Here is a 17,171-nt window from a genome sequence, read left to right as displayed (position 1 = left end):
TTTCACATGCACTCACAAACCCTCCTCCAGTGCTGGTTGCAGGAGACAGCTGCTCTGGTCCAGCGTGTACCTGGAGATCTGGCTCTCGGGCTGATCACAGACTGGTCTACTGTCTCCACCGTGTGACAGAAAGGCTATGCTGGCAGCCAGGGAGCTCAGTGGCCAAGAAAGGACATACTGAATAAAAAACCCAACGCAGCAGGCTCCTCCGATGGCTGTGCAAAGGACACAATGGCAGCTCTGCTTCAGGTTTCGCTCCCTCGTTAAAACTTCCTCTGCGGAAAGGAGTGGGAGCAGATGCAAAACACGTGATGCTTGTCCTTGAAGGTGGAGAGAAAAACCCGTCGCAATACTCTCCGTGGATATTCTTGCACCTCACAGAACTTTTGCTCTTCTTGTTTTTGCATTGATGAATGTGCCTTCTTCCACGGTACGCTGAGACAGAGAGAACTGATCCTTGCTCTACAACCCAGAAAGCAGCAGACAGTGGTAGACCACCAGCAAATACAGAATGACAGGGCAAGAGCTGTTTTGGTGCAGAGTGCCAGGTGAAAGGTGTTCTGGTCATGTATACACACATAGTGTATGTATTTGTGCACATACATATGTTGGTAAATATTGTATTATCACTGCAAAGATAGAGGAGAGTCATGTCTCAAGATCTTGTGGACTTAAGAAACAAGGAGGAAATGCCACCCTTTCATCCACTGCTGTCACCTTTCCAGCTTTTTACCATGATGACAGGGATTCAAGGGAGAGGAGATGTTGTTGGAAACCCTTGACCATGGGAGCTGTCACCCTGCTCTCGTCTCTAATCCCCATTCTCTATTTTAGCCAGAAAGGTGGATGTCATTTCTCCACAATGGACTTGCATGTGAGCTGGTCCTCCACTGCCTTTGACTCTTTCAGCAAGGCTGAAACACCACAGCGGAAAGAGCCACCGCTCCTCTCTGGGCCCTGTCCCAGGGCTGCGCAGCTCCTGGGGGCGAGAGGCTGTACCTTATGCCCAAGCAGAAGTTCCCTTGTGGCAGGTTGTGCCTGTAGCTTCCTGTGCTTTTGCTGTGCACCTCTGAAGAAGGCCCGGCTCTACCTTCCCTGTGACCCCCTTTAGGTAGCGAAAAACAACAGTTAGAGCCCTCTTTCACCTTCTCCAGGCTGAAAAAGCCCAGCTCCCTCCTCCTCCCCTCATACACCATGTACTCCAGCTGCTGATGCTTTTAGCAGCCTTCCTCTGGACTCCCTCCTGTTTGTCTACATCCCTCTTGCAGTGGGGGGCACCGAGACTTACGAGATGCAATCTCCCACTGCCAAGAAGGGTAATGCCAGCTACGCTTGCTAATGCGGCACCTCACGGGACAGACGATGAAACAAACCTTGTTAGGGCATGCAGGTTTTATCCAAGTTTCTCCTACACTGGAGTCCAATGCTAGCACTGGAGCCAGAAGACAGCGAAATGTGTGGTTAGAAAGAAGTAAAGAAGCATGGAGACGTCACATAAAATGCTACAAAGCTTTTTATTTTTCTTAAGGAGGTATACATTACACGTAAAATGCCACCGTTGCTTTACATGGTGCACAGGCTAAACGAGAACATTGGATTTGGTGGGAAAAGGCACTGCTTTGAAATACTGGGCTCCCCACTTTGTCATCACAGAGGCTCAGCTGCTGCACGGAGATACAATAAACAGCTGGTAAGAAGAGGAGAGCTGCTGCTACTACTGTCTGAGAAGTCTTCACAGCTTACAGTGCAGTTGCATGGGAGGAAGCAACCTCATTGTCTGGGAGCATCTGTGAAGTGTCCCCTGCACAGTGCAGGAGGGTTATATAGACTCCTACTCAAGCCAAGAGGAAAGAGCAAGTGAAGGGTCCGCTAACACCGAGGTAATCTGGTAAAACTGACTTTAAGGAACAATGTCTGCTTCACCTTTTGAAAGGTCTCCTAGTCCACTTTTGAAACAGGTTTCTCATGCTTAACAGAGCCATGTAGACCTGCAGGGCAAAAGACCCACCTGAAGCACAGAATGAAGCAGAATACTTCCCAGCAGCCAATTCTACATAGCAGGAGACTGCAAGAGCTAGAATTGGTACTCATACAAAACTCTTCTCAAACAGGAGCTGTGCTTTCCCTCTGGCTGGTGGTGTAGCATGGGCCTCTTCCCCTGTACCACCAGCCAGCCGTCGCCATCAGAGCACAACCTCACCTGCAAGGTTCCCGACTGCTAGGCTTATACACTTTATCTCAAGGCCCAATGACCTTTGCTGTCTGTGATTGTCCTCAGTTTGCTCCCTTGCAGAAACTGAAAGCAGAAGTGCAGAAAATTCATTTGTTGAATTACTGGGATGTATTTTTTGCAATCAGAGAGGCAAACACTGAACAGAACTAAAAATAAAGACAGAAATGCAGTACAGACCACAGCTGTGTTACAGTTACAGAAGTTAAAACTGTTCCTCTTCTTCCTCAGGACTCCAAAGCAAGCCACGACTTACTTCGCTCGTTACTCAGTTTCAGGACAAAGTTTTGCCTTTCAAGTCTCAATTGCAGTGTCCGGTATTGTCCTCTAATCCTAGCTATGCTGAGACCTGGATCCCAAGCTGACTTCATTTTTCTCGCTCCCATCAATGCCTGACTAAGAAGATTAATATTACTTGTACTTCAAAACCCCAATGTCAAGAAAACACTGAGAAGAGGGTTGAGGACCAAGTTGTAGTTTGGTCAAGGGGAGGTATTTCCCTGTAATTTTTTCCTTATTCCTTTGAGCTCACCAGTATTGAAGTTCTTCGATTTCTCTGTATTTTAGTATACAATTTTCCAGTGAGTTGGCTGCTCACAGTTTTTCTCTTTGTCACCACAAAATCGGTTGTACGTTGTTTTTGGATCAAATCCCAAGATCTCCCTTTCCTCATGGATCCGGAAGGAAAATGTTGAAACTGAGGTGCCTATAAAATACCTGTGGAAAAAAAATCAGAACAGGTTGGTGAAGGGGGCCAGTTTTTAAAATGCAAGTAATTGATTTCAGTCCAATGAATTTTAATGTTCACTGAAATGATACAATAATGAAATTATCATATATATTATATATATACCAAATACAACTATTATACATCTATTATAAATATATCAATTATATAATATCGTGTCATATGATTTGTAAACAACTATGTCTGGGTCAAAAACAATATTCAGTTTTGTGACAGTAAGATTTGGCTCCTCAAAGAAAAGTCAAATTCACTACCTTGCATGCGCACAGATCCACTGGTCAATCACGGCCAAGCCCCCATCTTTGTAGAGTTCCAGCTCCTCCCAAGAGGGTTCAAACCTCACCATCTCAGGCAGCAGTTTCTTGAGCAATTCAATCTCTGAAAAAGGGAAAGATGCAAATTCATTTTGACGTTATAAAGAGCAACTCGCTGCTGTCATAAAATGGAAGCGTTTAAAGAAACCCTGGGTGAACAGTTACGAAGCAAGTGAACCCAAAATCTACCTACAAATTTTACAACGTGTTTGCTAAACATCAGAGTATTGTAGGCAGTGGGGAGCCAGTGGGGCAGAGACAAGGTGCCGAGGAGGCCAATTCTCAGGGGGTGGGGAAGCCTGCAAGGGGTAGAACAGATGCTACCACTAGCCTCGCTGTCCAATCCTACAGGGTAGATGTACCAAGAGGCCTTTCTTGACAGCAAACTTAAGATTAGTTATTGTAGATGCCATGCCCTGCAGGGTTATTCTAACATCATGCATTGAAACAGATCCCTAGATACTACCAGGAGAGAGATCCCGCCCTGGGATAAGGCCTGGCGGGGGGAACTCCACCCTTGGGGCTTTCTAAGCCTTGGCCACACACAACCAGGTCCACTCCAGTCTGGTGTTGGGGGTAGCCAAGGGAAGGTTGGGTGGGAGACTTCAGAGGACCCTTCCCACCAGCATGTCCAAGAGTCTCCGAAATGCTAAGAAAAAAGGTGGGATAGAAGAAAGAGGAGGAGGAACAGGCAAATTCAATTCCCAATTTCCCATTGTAGAGACCGTCAAATCTCCTACAGGAAATACCAAATGAATGGCTTGATACCAACTATTGAAGCTGGAAGGAAACAGCTGCCCAATCCTGTTCAATTCCCCATGCAATGATGGAGGCACATGAACTTCCGGTCATTTGTAAAAACAAAGTGGTAATTGCTGCACTCATTGTCAGAAGTTATCAATCCTAAACTGACAATAATCTGCCTACCCTCCTCGACAGCATCAGTGGCTACAAACACTTTTTCAAGTTTATGCATCTCCAAGAGGCTGCGGATTTTCTTTACTGCTCCTTGCAGGGAAGGCACGTCTTCTCTGTGACCCCAAATGAAGTCTTTCCTTCTGAGATGAACACCAAGGTATGGACCACCTAGAGCTGTGCCCATCTTCACCTAGAAGAGAAAGATCAATAAACTTTAAAAATTCCAGAGCACCACTATTCATTCACACTGAAAAGGCCTGAATGCATTATCTCTGGATAAGGCACTGAATTACTCCAGCTGCAGAAAGTAATTTTAAGGTATGGATTGGCAGTATTTTGGGACATTTACTGCAACGTTGTGATCTTGGGTGGCCTGCCTCATACAAGAGAAACTAGAGTGCGAAATCTTTGTAAGCAAAAATTGCTCTCCTTGACCAAATCCACAACTGGCAGTTTGCAGCTGAACTTGACACCCACAGACGATGCTGAATACAAGAAGAAATACAAGCTTCCTTTAGTGAAACAAGGGTAACAGAAACCTGGCACCCAGAACCAGTCAGCCACATCTCAACAGACTCTGTTAACTCATGTCACACAGGGAGAAGAGGCTACAGTAGGAGCATGCGCGTCCACCTCAATCTGAGCAGAGCGCGCTAGATTCACATGTATCTTACAATATTCCCTGCGGTGTGCAGCCAGGAGTACACAATGGAAAAAAACAATTATTACATTTATTACGGGAAACAGACTGTTATGATCTTACCTTCATCTGTGTCCAGTCCTCCTTGTAATGAGTTCTGTCTGCCTCATCTGTGGATTGAAGATACTTGTTTCTAAACTCGTCTCCCACTACACGGAGGTGTTTAGCAAACACCATGCTCCGACGGGTCTGTTGGAATAAGAGCAGATGCCGAATCAGAAAAAGGGAGAGCTGAAAATGACTAAATGGAGATAGTTTCACATACACAGAGCTTCCAGGATGCAGTTAGTTCTGATACATCCATGCAGCACTACAAGCAACAATTCCTAACCTTTCATCTGAGCTTTAACTGTTTAATCCTAATCATAACCACATTTATAACCAGCATACTCATCTGACCCTGCAATACATAGGTGTACAGAGTAAACTGTAGTTATTTACACAACAGAACACATAATATACCAAATTAAACACCCCAGCAATATGCCTCACCTTTGGAAACAAAAGCTGGGCAAACAAGTTTACAAACTCCTGCTGTTTAGCTTGCAAAACACCTGTAAGAATAAAACCTGCTTAAAAAAGTGACACTCGTATCAAATTCAGTGGAAAAGTGGCGAAAAAGGAAGTTTCCTTCACCTGTGGATAATAAGCTCTTTCAAAGACTTTGTGATGCAGTTACCACTGCACACAATCACACTTCTTGCTAACAGGCACACACAACAGAACTAAGGAAATCCCACGTGACTTACACCGCTTACAAAGGACACTTGGCAATTTGGTCTAATTCTTAATTTTATACAAGTCTGTAGTCTGTCGTGTGATGGGCACCAAAGAAGGTGCAATGAAGACACCTCTCTTCAATTTCCAACGGCCTCTCTTTTCTCAGCACGGTAAAGCCCATAGTGGACAGAGTTCGCTACACACTGGAGAAGCCAGGCAGAGCATTACTGGTACTCCAAGACACAGCCACACCGATTGTGCCTTCACCTCGCTCTAGCAAAAGGGTAGAAACTAGAATCTGCCAGACTTTTCTCACCTTTTCCCAGAGCAGCTATTTCTCCATATGCCAAACTCGCTGTGGTTGAACTGGTTCCTCCTCTGTATCATTCAGTAAGACACAGAACAATTTACTCTTCTGTCAGATCCATCACACTGGCACCACACCCCTCCAAATATTTAATGGAAGTACAAAGCCTGCTCTTCTAGCATCTTTAAAGAGATCAGCACTGGCCTTCTAATCGCATCCCAAATCCTCCAGCAAAATGTTTATATGAAGGGAGGACGTACACACCGCCTGCTGCAGAACGCTCACGCTGCAGTTCGGTTTTTGTAATATGTCAACACAATACGATCCTGTCGAGTCATTGCGTACCTTACCCAAGATGCGATGAACACAGTATGCTCAAGAGGCAGCAAACGTGTACGCAACCCATGGCAGTGCAGTGCACTGAGGAGGACAATAAACACCTTTGCATGCTATGCTCATGCCAAACACCTCTAAACGTCATCCTGACGGATTGCACGACTGCCATGTCATGTTTGGCACCCACGCAGTATGCTGTGCCAAGTTTTTCCTGGGCACAAAGCACTCCTCTAACAGCAGCTGTTCTGCATGAACACTTATTTTGCCACAGCATATGTAAAAGAGAAAACAGATGAACGTGTGAACCTCCACTGATGCACTTTCTGAAGTGGATGCTCTCTGTATCTGGTTATCCTCTTATTTAAAGTATACGTTTCAAATCTGCAGGTGAGATACTGTCACCCTTTCCGACTACCTCCAAGTTTTGCTTCTTCTCCCTTTTTGTCTGCAAAGAAACAGAGAAGGGACAGACGCTTCTCAGAGGTGCATGGAAAAAGACAAGGGGCCCTGGGCCCAAGCTGCAGCAAGGCAACTTCTGTTTGGATATCAGGCAAAACCTCTTGCCCACAAGAGTGGCACCGCCATGGGACAGGCCCCAGAGAGGTGGCGGATCTCCAATCTGTGGGGACTTTCCACCTTCAGCTGGACACAGCCCCAAACCACCAGATCAAGTTCTGGAGTGCAAACCTCGAGGCAGGGCTGCCGAGACACCTCCCCACCTACATTTTGCTGTGATTCTAAGTTTGGGAAAACAAACAAAATCAGTGTTGGTTATACTCCCTTTCGTGTACATGAATTGAATGAATGGTACAGATCCTCTAATTATTTGAGATCATCCCCCCAAAATGGTGAAACCAAATGCAAAACTGCTGGCTTTTCTAGAGTTGTCCTTAGAGAACTTTCTGCTTCCATGGAGATGGTAAAGCACTCATGTGGTCTACGTGCTACACTGATGCTCTTCAAGGGATTCAACAGTTGCTCCTAAATCATTCTGGGAGGTCTTTCCTGCTCCGTGGTCATTCAACCATTAAGAATCCCAAAACAATATATTTCAGCTTGCAATGGTAGAGAAGCCTAGACAAAAATGGTGGCAACAGTGAGAACAATGCGGCTCAATATTAAATTCAAATCTTTTTGGACACCAAAGACATAAGTTGGTTGCAAAGGGAAGCTGACTCGTTACAATTTAAAAATGTCTTTGAGACAAGACGGCATCTGTTAGCAAGATTCATAAAGAACTCCAGATGTTATCCAGAGTCATTAAGAAAAAAACAACAACCAAAAATCATGCAGGTAGTTAAAACTGAAATAAAAGAAAGAAGAATATTTTCCAGAAAGTTTTAAATAATTTTGAGACAAGTTTAAATTGTTGAGACAATGTTTAAAGTGCCACTGTTAAGAAATGTGTGTTATAGATTCATATGGATTTCATGCCTGCTTTTACAGGACTACAAGTCAGACTCAGAAATAATACGTGGGTTGCATTTCTCTGTTTGGAAAGTCACTCTCAATGGAAAATTAAGAGTTAGCAAACTGCTGTTTGGTCCATTTCCGAAAAATATGCCAAGTGAAGAGCCAGATGCTTATATCTTCCAGGACTGAGGTCTACGTAACTTGTTTCGTAATATCATGAGAGCCACTTTCTCTTAGAAATTGTAATTCTATCAAGCACTCCGTATTGTGTTCCATTTTCCTGTGGCTGCACCTTTAACTTTGTCTTAAAACTTTTCCCATAGGAATTACTTTTACCATAGACCCTTGGGTGGGGTCTCCCAAAGTGCTCAGTATTACCTTGAAACCTGGGAATTTTGCCATCAAAGCCAATGGGGAGACAGTTAGGACAACACTGAGCACCTTCGGGAATTCTTTTGAGAAGTCTAATCTAGAGGCTGACTATGCAGGAAACCGCACAAAGGCAGTTCCCTTCTGACTGCAGATGTGTTGCATAGGGGACGTCCTTCTAAAGGCCACGCCCTGCAGCACTGAGTCTTTGGGGACAAGACACCAGGACAAATTCCTGCATTACATTAATCCGCAGCAGCCTGAAGACCATCTTTAGCATACACTGCTGAAACATAAGACACAAGTTACTTTCAAGAAAAGAAACCCGAGGCAAAACTGAAGCACATATCGGTTACCGAATTTTTATCAGAATCACGTAGAAAGTCTAGAGAAGCTAACTGGAAAATACTCACATTCCAATAATCTTTCCCTCCGTAGTGGTCATGAAGAAGGTTTTCAGCTCTGTCTAACATCACTGACCTATTAAAAATTGTAAAACTGAGTGCAGTTCCCTTAAGAAGAAAATTTACATTACGATGTTTCTTCATACAGTTGCTAGGATAAAGCACAGACTATGACCTATTTGCAAAGGGAGCACGGGGAATGAGGGATAGGCTGCCAGTCTGTTCTGTATAAAGCAAATTGTGACCCATAGCCTGCTGGGCAGAGAAGGGAACTATGCCACTGCGTGTTCCTGCTCTCTTCCTTAATACATGGTACTCTTAATTCTGACAGTTAAACACGAACAAGCATTAACAATCCCTCACGCAGTCCTCACAGTAGTTGCTGCTGGAGAAATAAGATTGCCAACAGGGAGAGTGAGCCAAAGGGGAGAAGCGCCCTGTGAGATGAAGCTCAGCCTCGGAGCATGTGAGACCCTCTTGGAGGAAGCAGGAGTCGTGCTCACAGAAGCAAAACCAGAGAAGGTGTTTTCCACGCGTGGAATAAAATGTCCTACCGTAAAACAATAGATCAAAGAACACATAGACACTACAAAAACGTGCGTTAGCAACTAAGCACAAATTTTAAAGTTAAAATTTTTCACTAACATGAAAACTGCCTGTGCTTTTCATAAACACACACGGTTCAGGATTGTGTACTGGAAACATAACTGCACTACCCAAGTTCTAAGAAGCAGAAGAGATTCTGAAAGTTTTGACTATCCAGGAGCATAGGGGATGTAGGCTTAGTTTGTGCTCTGAGCACACTGAATATGAGCAAACACACAGAGAAATGCTTCTGCTGAAGGGGGTCAAAGTCATTATCTGGACCTCTCATCTACTAAAATGAGAGGAAGCAAATAAGCAAGCAACTTTAGATTATCACTGCTGATAATCAGCTGGACACTTGCAGATAAGGCTACAAATAATCTGGAAAATAGACTAGACTGTGCTGGTGGAGAAGCAGCACTGCATTTAACAGGAAGCTTGGAGGTGAATTAGATGAATAATCTAAATGTATCAGGAAGATTCCTACAAGTGACCACATCTGAAGAGTAATAATACAGGTACTAGGACCATACAACTGATTGTCTGGCCAAAAGGGCAATATGGGAGATCAATATGGGAATCTCATTGGAGATTTCAACTACTCTGAGGTAGGCTGGGCAAGTGTCATAGCGGGATGTGAATAAGCAACTGCAGTTTGAGACACCGTCAAAGACAGTTCCATGAACCAACTGGGCAGGGAGTAGCTCCTGACATTGTCTTGAGCAGCAGCAAGACACGGACCAAAATCCCACAGTGGAAGAGCTACTCTGTGACAGCAGCCATAAACGTACTCATCTTCAGCATCCTACTGGATCAAAAATGGCCAAAGGAAAGTTACAGCAGTTGCATTCAGTTTCAAAAAGGGGACTATGAAAAAATGCAGAAGTAGTGTCCAAGTGAAGAAAACAGAAAGGCTCATAAACTCCACGAAGTTAAACAGAAAAAGACCATGCAGAAGGTCAAAAAAGAATTTGAGCGACAAGAAATAAATGCCTTCAATCCAATGGCAAATCTTCATTCCAATACAAAGAAAAAGGAAATTAAAAGCTTAACAAGCACTTAGAGATGGTAACAACATGACAGAAACAGCTAACATAATTTTTGGTAGCTATGTGCTAGGTGGAGGAGCTGGGAAGATTCACATGCCAGAACTACTTTTTACAGGGGAACTCGTCAGAGAACGCGTCTCAAACTAAAGCGTCCCTAGGAATTGTCCAGCAATGGAACAGCTAGACAAAATGAACGAACAAATGGCCAACACTGGGCAGTATTCACCCAACAGTTGTCAAGGAACTCAAAGATGAAGCAGCTGCACCACTAATTCTGGTATGCAACTTCTCGCTTAAAACTGCAACACAGCAAATGTGATGTCAATTTTCTAAAAATGCACTTGGGGAGGTCTGGGATGCAACAGAGTGGTAAACCTGATGTCACTACTGGACAACTTAATAGCAGCTACTATAAAAAACAGAATTAATGGATACCTAAAGTAAATTGGAGAAGTATCAACATGGAGCTCTGAACTCTGAACAATTAGAGCAGTCTGAAGACATAAGCACACATGCAGGTAAGGGAAATCTCACTGATATTGCCTACCAGGATTTCCTAACAGCCTTCGTTAAAGGCTTTTAAGAAAACTTAATAGCAATGGCACAGGAGGGAAGGTCCTTGCATGGATTAAAAAAAAAGTTTAAAGACAGGGATAAATGTCTAGTTCTCATTGTAGATGGAGGTCACAAGTGGAAGGGATCTGCTTTTCCCAGTATCCCTGAACAAGCTACAAAAGGGCATGAACTTTGGGGTGACACAGCTTGCCGATCATTTTAAATTGCTCAGAGCAGCAAAGGCCAATTGTGAAGAATTAGAGAAGTCTGATGACTGGCCAATAAAGTGGCAGATGAAATCTAACGTAGGAGTGCATCCAGTAAAAAAATTACTGGTTTCATCTGATAACTAAAGGGCTCAATGCTCTGGAATGAAGATAGTTTGATGAAAACGCCAAGGCAACACCCATCAGAGGTCAAAAAAAGGAACTGGTATATTAGGAATTACCAGAAAAAGAGAGCACTAAACAGAGCATGTCATTATACCACGATGTAATGGGTTTACCTGCACCCAGTGTGCAGGTTTCAGTTGAACTGTAAAGGTTCAGAGAATGGCAGTGAGGATGACCAAAGGCATGGAATGGCTTTCACACGTAGAACAACTAATGAAGCCAGGAGTCTTCACACTGCAGAGGAGAAAACTGAGGGGGAATATGATAGAGAGATGTAAAATCATGCACGGTGTGGAGGTGAACATGGATGAGCTGTTTGTTCACTGTCTCTCCCACTACATGAACTAGGGGACATTAGATGAAACTTGCAGGTAGGAGTTACAAAAGGAGGTGGATTTTCATAGGATGCACAGTAAAGGTGCAAAACCTGTAGGTCTCGTCCCAAGATTCTGTGGATGCTAACAGTGTGCATGGGGGTTCAAAGGGAAGCTTGCACAGATCCATGGACTCACTGAAGGATATAAAAGATAGGAAGATCACTTTTGGCTCAGAAGGTCCCTACAACCACAAATCTGAAGGGTGTGACAGGACTCAGGGGAGGCATTACACACACTTGCACAGTTCTTATACTTTTCCTCAGACATCTGATTTTAGTCATTCTTGGATTTCACAGACTAAACTAGACCGACTTTAACATGAACCACTAGTTTTAACATGAACGACTGTAGCTGCCCTTACATTGCTGTTATGTTGGTACTTCTTCCTCCTTGCGTCTGATTGAGAAATGTGATCTTGTGGATAAGGCACCTTGTCTGGGTGTTAGGAATACTTGGGCACCACTCCCAATTTTTCTCTTGATGTTCCTCATTGCCAGACCTTTGACAGTTGCCGTGAAAGAGTTAACTGTAGGGCTAAACATGGAGACCTCTATGGCTTATCTAATCCAGTTTTCTGCTGTCACTGGCAAAGATTATGGTATAACTCCTACAAATAGAACAACATTCCTGTTAAAAAACAGGACTTTGCTTCCTCTGCTCCCAGTGGGAGGTACTACAGATCCCCACTGCTATCCTTAGGGGAACCTTCATCTCATTTCCAATTAAATCGTATTGATGTCAAATTTTTTGATGTTTTTGCTCTCATGGCAAAACTGCACTTCAGTTTACACAGTCTGTGTTTCTCCTATGGATTTATTCCCCTGATGTATTCATAGACAGTGATTATTTCCTCTTCCTGCTCTCCCCTGTACCCCAGTAACTTTTGCTTTGCTTCAGCTGTTAGAGGGTCACAGCTGACTGGAAATACTTTGCTACTGGGATAATGTAAGCATGCTCCATCTCTCATGTAAGAGCTTTCCTTTCCTCTGATCATCCTAGTGGCATCTCAGCGCACAAAGACGAAACATGCTGCTTGCTTTCTCTAAACCCAGCTCACACTATTGAGGACAGACATCACAGGAGACCAGGCACTGCACCTCCTGATCCAAGACATGGGCTTGGGAAACACTGACTCCACTTTGTTTGTTCTCTCTTGACCCAGCATCGAAGGGTAAAGGAAGGAAAGGTAAACACAGGGTGGCAAGGACATTTAGCTACCTGAGGGAGAATATGAAGGAGCTCAAGGCTATTTCCTCTTAGGTTTTAGCACTGCAGCATTTAACCTAACTTATAGTTAGGTGTTTCTTACAGTGTAAATTCCTTTTGTAACGATTTTAACAGATTACAATAACTCAGTGATGAAGTACCACAACAGTGGGACATAGCCTGTAAGTTCCCCCTGCTCTTCCCACCTGGCAACGGGTTTGTGGGTGCGCAATACAACAATAAATAGTAATAGGAGGCAACTCACTGGGCCGAAGTGTTCTTCAAAAGGATGGGAGCCACAATAGAGGCAGATCCTTGGACAGACAAACAAGAGACATTTAGGCCCCGCGTTTCCTCGTAACCCCAGAACCATCCCCTGAAAGGGAACACAAAGTATCGGTTCACAAGCTTGTATTTTAAATTAATGCCATATACAATGAGACAAATAAACAGTACACCCTAGGAAGATGATACATAATGTAAACAAACCAGCCAGCTCCTTTACACTGTTTTTGTGTGAAACAACAACTTTCTAAAATTAGATCTTCTAGTACCAATGTAACATTTCATTATTGATGGGCTTTTAAAAACAAAGCGAACCCCAAGCATCCAGAGATTCAGAGACAACACTACAACAACCGCACCAGGACGTTCTGTTAGAGTAGGCAAATGTCTCATTGAATACAGCTAAAAAGAAGACTGAAAGGACTGCTAGATGTTACCTGTAATACTCATGTTTGTCTTTGGAGTACATAAGCTGATCAATGCATGGCCTTTCATCTATTTTTTCTTCCCATGTTCCTTCTTTCCATCCTTCTGCGTAGCCTTGTAGGACATAAATCTGTTCAATAAAGGGCCCACCTGACTCTGAGCAGAAGGCAAAGCAAAGCATTTGTGAGCACAAAAACCCACACGATAAAGGTATGAAGTAGCATTACTTGCAGTATCTTACTGCACACTTGCAGTATCTGCTAGAAATGCTAATATTACACTACTCTCTCTCTTCCCTGTTTTCCCTATAAAAAAGGAAAGGAAGTTCTATGTGAGCCAGAAAAGCTAAAAGGGTCAGGGGATGTGACAACCTGCTGCTCCCACCCTGCTACGCGTGATTTAATGTGCCAAATAGAACTGAATCGCCATGGAAATGGAAATTTAAAAGCTGGGTAAAACACATCATGAAGCACAGAGGTTTAGCAGCTGCTGTAGGTAGCTGCTATGGGAAGAGTGCCTCCAAGAAGTGCCAAGTACAAGCCCTTCTTCCCCTAAATTTCAGGGTTTCTAAATGCTTTTTCCCAAAAGGCAGGGGACAACCACTCCTTCAGAGCTCTTTGCAGAGGTGTGACATTCAGTGGCCTTTATTTCCTTTGCTGAAAAAGTCTGCGACACTGCTGTGGATTTTGGCATTTGGTGATTAGCTCAACATGGCATTAAATGCTAAAGGAACCAACTTCACAGTTTCCATATTCTTAGAGAAAGCCTTTCTCTTACATACCGTTTTGCACACAAAAAGCAGGGGGTAAGTATTTTGAGTTATGTGCAGCGTTGACAATGAAAAAGTAAGTTCACCGAAGAACCTGCTGTACAGCTTTTACTGTCCAACCACCTCCAGAAAAAGATGGCTTGTCTGTACTTCGACAGAGAGCTGCAGGCTGCCTCTCCCTCCTTACAGGGTATTTACTATGGCCAAAATTATGCAGAAGTATCTGTGACTTTAACCAGAGGCATTAACTGTCTTTCTCTGGAGTCCCTAGGAAGTTGAGGGGCCGACAGTGCTACATCAAATGAGCTGCCAAATAATTGGGATATTTCATCCTAGTGGTTTGTTACTCAGCACAATTCTTTCCCGTCCCTCCTCTCGCCACCTTTAACTTTTTTTTATTTCACATATAAGGATGAAAGCACATATAAGGATAATCCTGTGAAGAAACCACCTCAAATACTTTGTCAATTGTAGATTGTATGATTCCATACTCTACCTGCAAGGAACTGCTCATATTCAATGACAGGGATGTTCCTGTTGAGGCTTGAGAGATCAAAGAACTCAGACCAAGGGATCCGGACCTGAAGGATGTCAGGGCTCTGCCAGTGATAAAGACGTCCCCAGGGAGGCAGAACTAACACCCAGTTTTCACTTTTCAGCAAGGTCTTTAGAAGGGAAGCAACACGGATATAGACATCTCTGCGAAGGTTGAACCCTTCAGGAGGATTTACATCATACAAAAGGTATCTGGGGAGAACAAAGCAATAGAATTACTTTGGGGAATTTAAACCAATTTACAAGTTCTTTTTTACCACACAATCATGTGACACCACTCTCCTGGGATGGAAACCGTTCCTCTTTCATAAGCTTGTGGCAGTCAGAAGTTAGAAGGGGACGAAGTAGGGGAAGGTAGAGCAGTCCGTGCTGCAGGGGCTGGGGTGGCCACGGAGGTCTCCTCACGGGACATCATCAAGGTGGCACATGCCACGAGCCTTTCCTGTGGCGAGACGGGATGCACAGGACAAAGGAGTGAACCCCTCGGATGTCTTGCACATCCTGAGGGTAACACGGTGCGTGGTGAGAATGATGAAACAACTGGCACATTACTCGGGCTAATTCCTGTGAGCCGAACATGAAGGCGGGAGGACACATTCAGGAGGGACAGGGGAAAAGGGTGCACGTCACCCGCCGCAGGGCTGACAGGCAGGGGTCCCCAGGCCACGCTCAGAGCAGGAAAGCCCCCAGACAGCTGCGACGACGGTGGCATCTTCCAGAAAGGACCCAAACAGCACCAGCGGGTGAAGGACCTTTACATGCGCGCCAGCCGATGGCTCAGAGACATGGCGTGTCACCGGTGCGGGGGACCTGCCGTGTCCCCAGGGGACACCACGCAGGAGGCTGTGATGAGAGGAGGGTCCCGGGGGTGGCAGGGCCTGACCCTGGCAGGCAGGGCCGGCCTGCGGCGAGCGCGCCCGCGCTGCGGCTGGCGGGGGGCTGGTGCTGCCCAGGCATGGCCCTGCCGGGGCCCACGGCGTCGGGGGGCCGCTCCTCACCTGGTGCGCGGCGCGGCAGCGGCGGCGGGCAGCGAGGAGGCGGCGTGGCCGGCGCGGAGGGCGGCGGGCGGCGGCTGGGCGAGCGCGGCCAGGCCCAGCAGCAGCAGCAGCAGCGGCGGCGGCGGCGGCAGGAGGCGGCAGCCGGGGCCTTGCGCCGCCATCCCCGCGCCGCGCCACGTCCGGGGCGGCCCCGGCGGCGGCCCGGCCCCTCGGTGCGCGGGCGGGAAGCGGCGGCCGCGGGGTCCCCGGCGCGGCTGCCTCAGAAGAGGCCCGCGGTCAGGGGCCGGAGGCTGGCGCCGGTGAGGCGGTTCAGCTCCTCCAGGATCTCCACCTCCTTCTGGTACATCTGCGGGAGGAGGGCGCAGGAGAGAAGCCGCGGTCAGCGCCGCCAGCACCGCGCTCCGCGGCTGGGCTAGCGGCGTCTCGGCGGCTGCCGAGGCCGGCATCAACGCGAGCCGCGGCTCCGCAAGAGCCGCCCGCCCGGCGGGCCGGACCCGCAGGCTCCCCGCCACGGGGGTGCGAGACGGGGGGACGCTTTCCACGCGGGCAGGACCTGACACCGGCTGGACCCCGCGCACCTTCCCCAGCTCCAGGGCATCGCCGTACCTGTTGCCAGTCGGGTTTTGTGTTGTGCTGGTAGCCAAGCAAATGGCACAGTCCGTGGGCTGCCGTCACCTGTGCAAAGAGGCAAGAACAAACGACAGCTTAACCAACTCAGCCCCGACGCCAGCAGCTCGCCGGCGCAGCCCGCCCCGCACGAACCGGGGTACGAGGGGTGACCAGGGCTACCCGCTACCAGGCCACTTGCCGTTTTGCCAGAAGTTGCAGGGAAAAGCCGGCACTCTGCGTGCAAAACGACACAGATCAGGCAGCGCCCGGACTCAGCAGATAAATCGCTTTTAAAACACAAGAGTTAATCTTTTGGGGTAAGCTGCAAGATCGTCACCTTCCCGTTCGGCCCGGGCGGGCTGGGAAAGCGGCAGCCGCTACCCTGTCCCTGGGGGACGACCCCGCGGCTGTCCTTCCCTGCAGCGTAGGACCCGGGGGAGCGCTGCCCGCGGAGGGCCGGGCAGGCCCGCTGCCCGCGGCGGGGCTCACCGCCAGGACGCCGTCGAAATCCTCGCCGGTGGCGCGGCACTGCTGGTGGATGTACTCCACCCCCAGGAAGATGTCCCCCAAGTTGTACTCGTCGCGGCAGCGCGGCCGCGGCAGCTCCCCCGCCGCCACCCGGTGGAAGGGGAAGGAGAGGACGTCGGTGGGCTCCGGGCGCTGCCGGTACGCGCCGTTGAGACGCCGCATCAGCCCGTTGCCGGCGCAAACCAGCCCCACGTCGAAGCGGGAGGCGCCCAGGGCGGCCCGCAGGGCGCACACGGCGCGGCGGAGCGGGGCGCGACGCACCGGCACAGCGCGCTGGGCGTTCCGCAGCACCACGCTCATGGCGATGGCGGCGGCGGCGGCGGCGGCGGCGGCGGCGGGACCCCGCCCACCCTTCCCGGCCCGCCCGCGCCTGCGCGG

The 17,171-nt window shown here is 47.3% G+C and overlaps 2 protein-coding genes across 5 annotated transcripts; both read right to left on the bottom strand.

Annotated features, from left to right (window-relative positions):
* Positions 1-1,501: 1,501 nt before the first annotated feature.
* POFUT2 (protein O-fucosyltransferase 2) lies at positions 1,502-15,817 on the bottom strand. 3 transcript variants are annotated; one of them, XM_072875166.1, is made up of 10 exons: positions 15,657-15,817; positions 14,600-14,850; positions 13,346-13,490; positions 12,889-12,999; positions 8,469-8,535; positions 4,974-5,099; positions 4,220-4,400; positions 3,233-3,356; positions 2,763-2,947; positions 1,502-2,626 (listed from the first exon to the last, which is right to left on the bottom strand). In XM_072875166.1, the coding sequence occupies exons 1-9, from the start codon at positions 15,815-15,817 to the stop codon at positions 2,794-2,796; spliced, it is 1,320 nt and encodes a 439-aa protein (XP_072731267.1). In that variant the 3' UTR covers positions 1,502-2,626; positions 2,763-2,793. The 3 variants fall into 3 exon arrangements, with proteins under 3 accessions (XP_072731267.1, XP_072731266.1, XP_072731265.1); XM_072875165.1 differs by having other exon boundaries at positions 1,502-2,296; XM_072875164.1 differs by having other exon boundaries at positions 1,502-2,947.
* A 48-nt stretch (positions 15,818-15,865) lies between these two features.
* YBEY (ybeY metalloendoribonuclease) lies at positions 15,866-17,132 on the bottom strand. Of its 2 annotated transcripts, XR_012044439.1 has the most exons (4): positions 16,755-17,132; positions 16,465-16,552; positions 16,263-16,331; positions 15,941-16,002 (listed from the first exon to the last, which is right to left on the bottom strand). XR_012044439.1 is itself a non-coding variant. In XM_072875167.1 (3 exons), exons 1-3 carry the CDS (start codon positions 17,091-17,093, stop codon positions 15,916-15,918), a joined length of 495 nt encoding a protein of 164 aa, XP_072731268.1. In that variant the 5' UTR covers positions 17,094-17,130; the 3' UTR covers positions 15,866-15,915. The 2 variants fall into 2 exon arrangements, 1 of the variants encoding a protein (XP_072731268.1); XM_072875167.1 differs by lacking the exon at positions 16,465-16,552 and having other exon boundaries at positions 15,866-16,002; positions 16,755-17,130.
* Positions 17,133-17,171: the final 39 nt, after the last annotated feature.

Source organism: Ciconia boyciana, chromosome 10, assembly GCF_034638445.1.
Source record: "Ciconia boyciana chromosome 10, ASM3463844v1, whole genome shotgun sequence".
NCBI lineage: Eukaryota > Metazoa > Chordata > Aves > Ciconiiformes > Ciconiidae > Ciconia > Ciconia boyciana.
Note: the sequence above shows the minus strand (reverse complement) of the source record. Positions and strands in the feature narration are given on the sequence as shown.

Coding starts and splice junctions, on each gene's coding strand:
- YBEY (XM_072875167.1), bottom strand. CDS start 17,093: ATGAGCGTGGTGCTGCGGAACGCCCAGCGCGCTGTGCCGGTGCGTCGC. Junction 16,332..16,754: donor ATTTCGACGGCGTCCTGGCG/GTGAGCCCCGCC, acceptor CTCTTTGCACAG/GTGACGGCAGCCCACGGACT. Junction 16,003..16,262: donor CAAAACCCGACTGGCAACAG/GTACGGCGATGC, acceptor CTCCTCCCGCAG/ATGTACCAGAAGGAGGTGGA.
- POFUT2 (XM_072875164.1), bottom strand. CDS start 15,817: ATGGCGGCGCAAGGCCCCGGCTGCCGCCTCCTGCCGCCGCCGCCGCCG. Junction 3,357..4,219: donor CACTGATGCTGTCGAGGAGG/GTAGGCAGATTA, acceptor TCCCTTTTTCAG/AGATTGAATTGCTCAAGAAA. Junction 2,948..3,232: donor TGGATCTGTGCGCATGCAAG/GTAGTGAATTTG, acceptor TTTTTTCCACAG/GTATTTTATAGGCACCTCAG.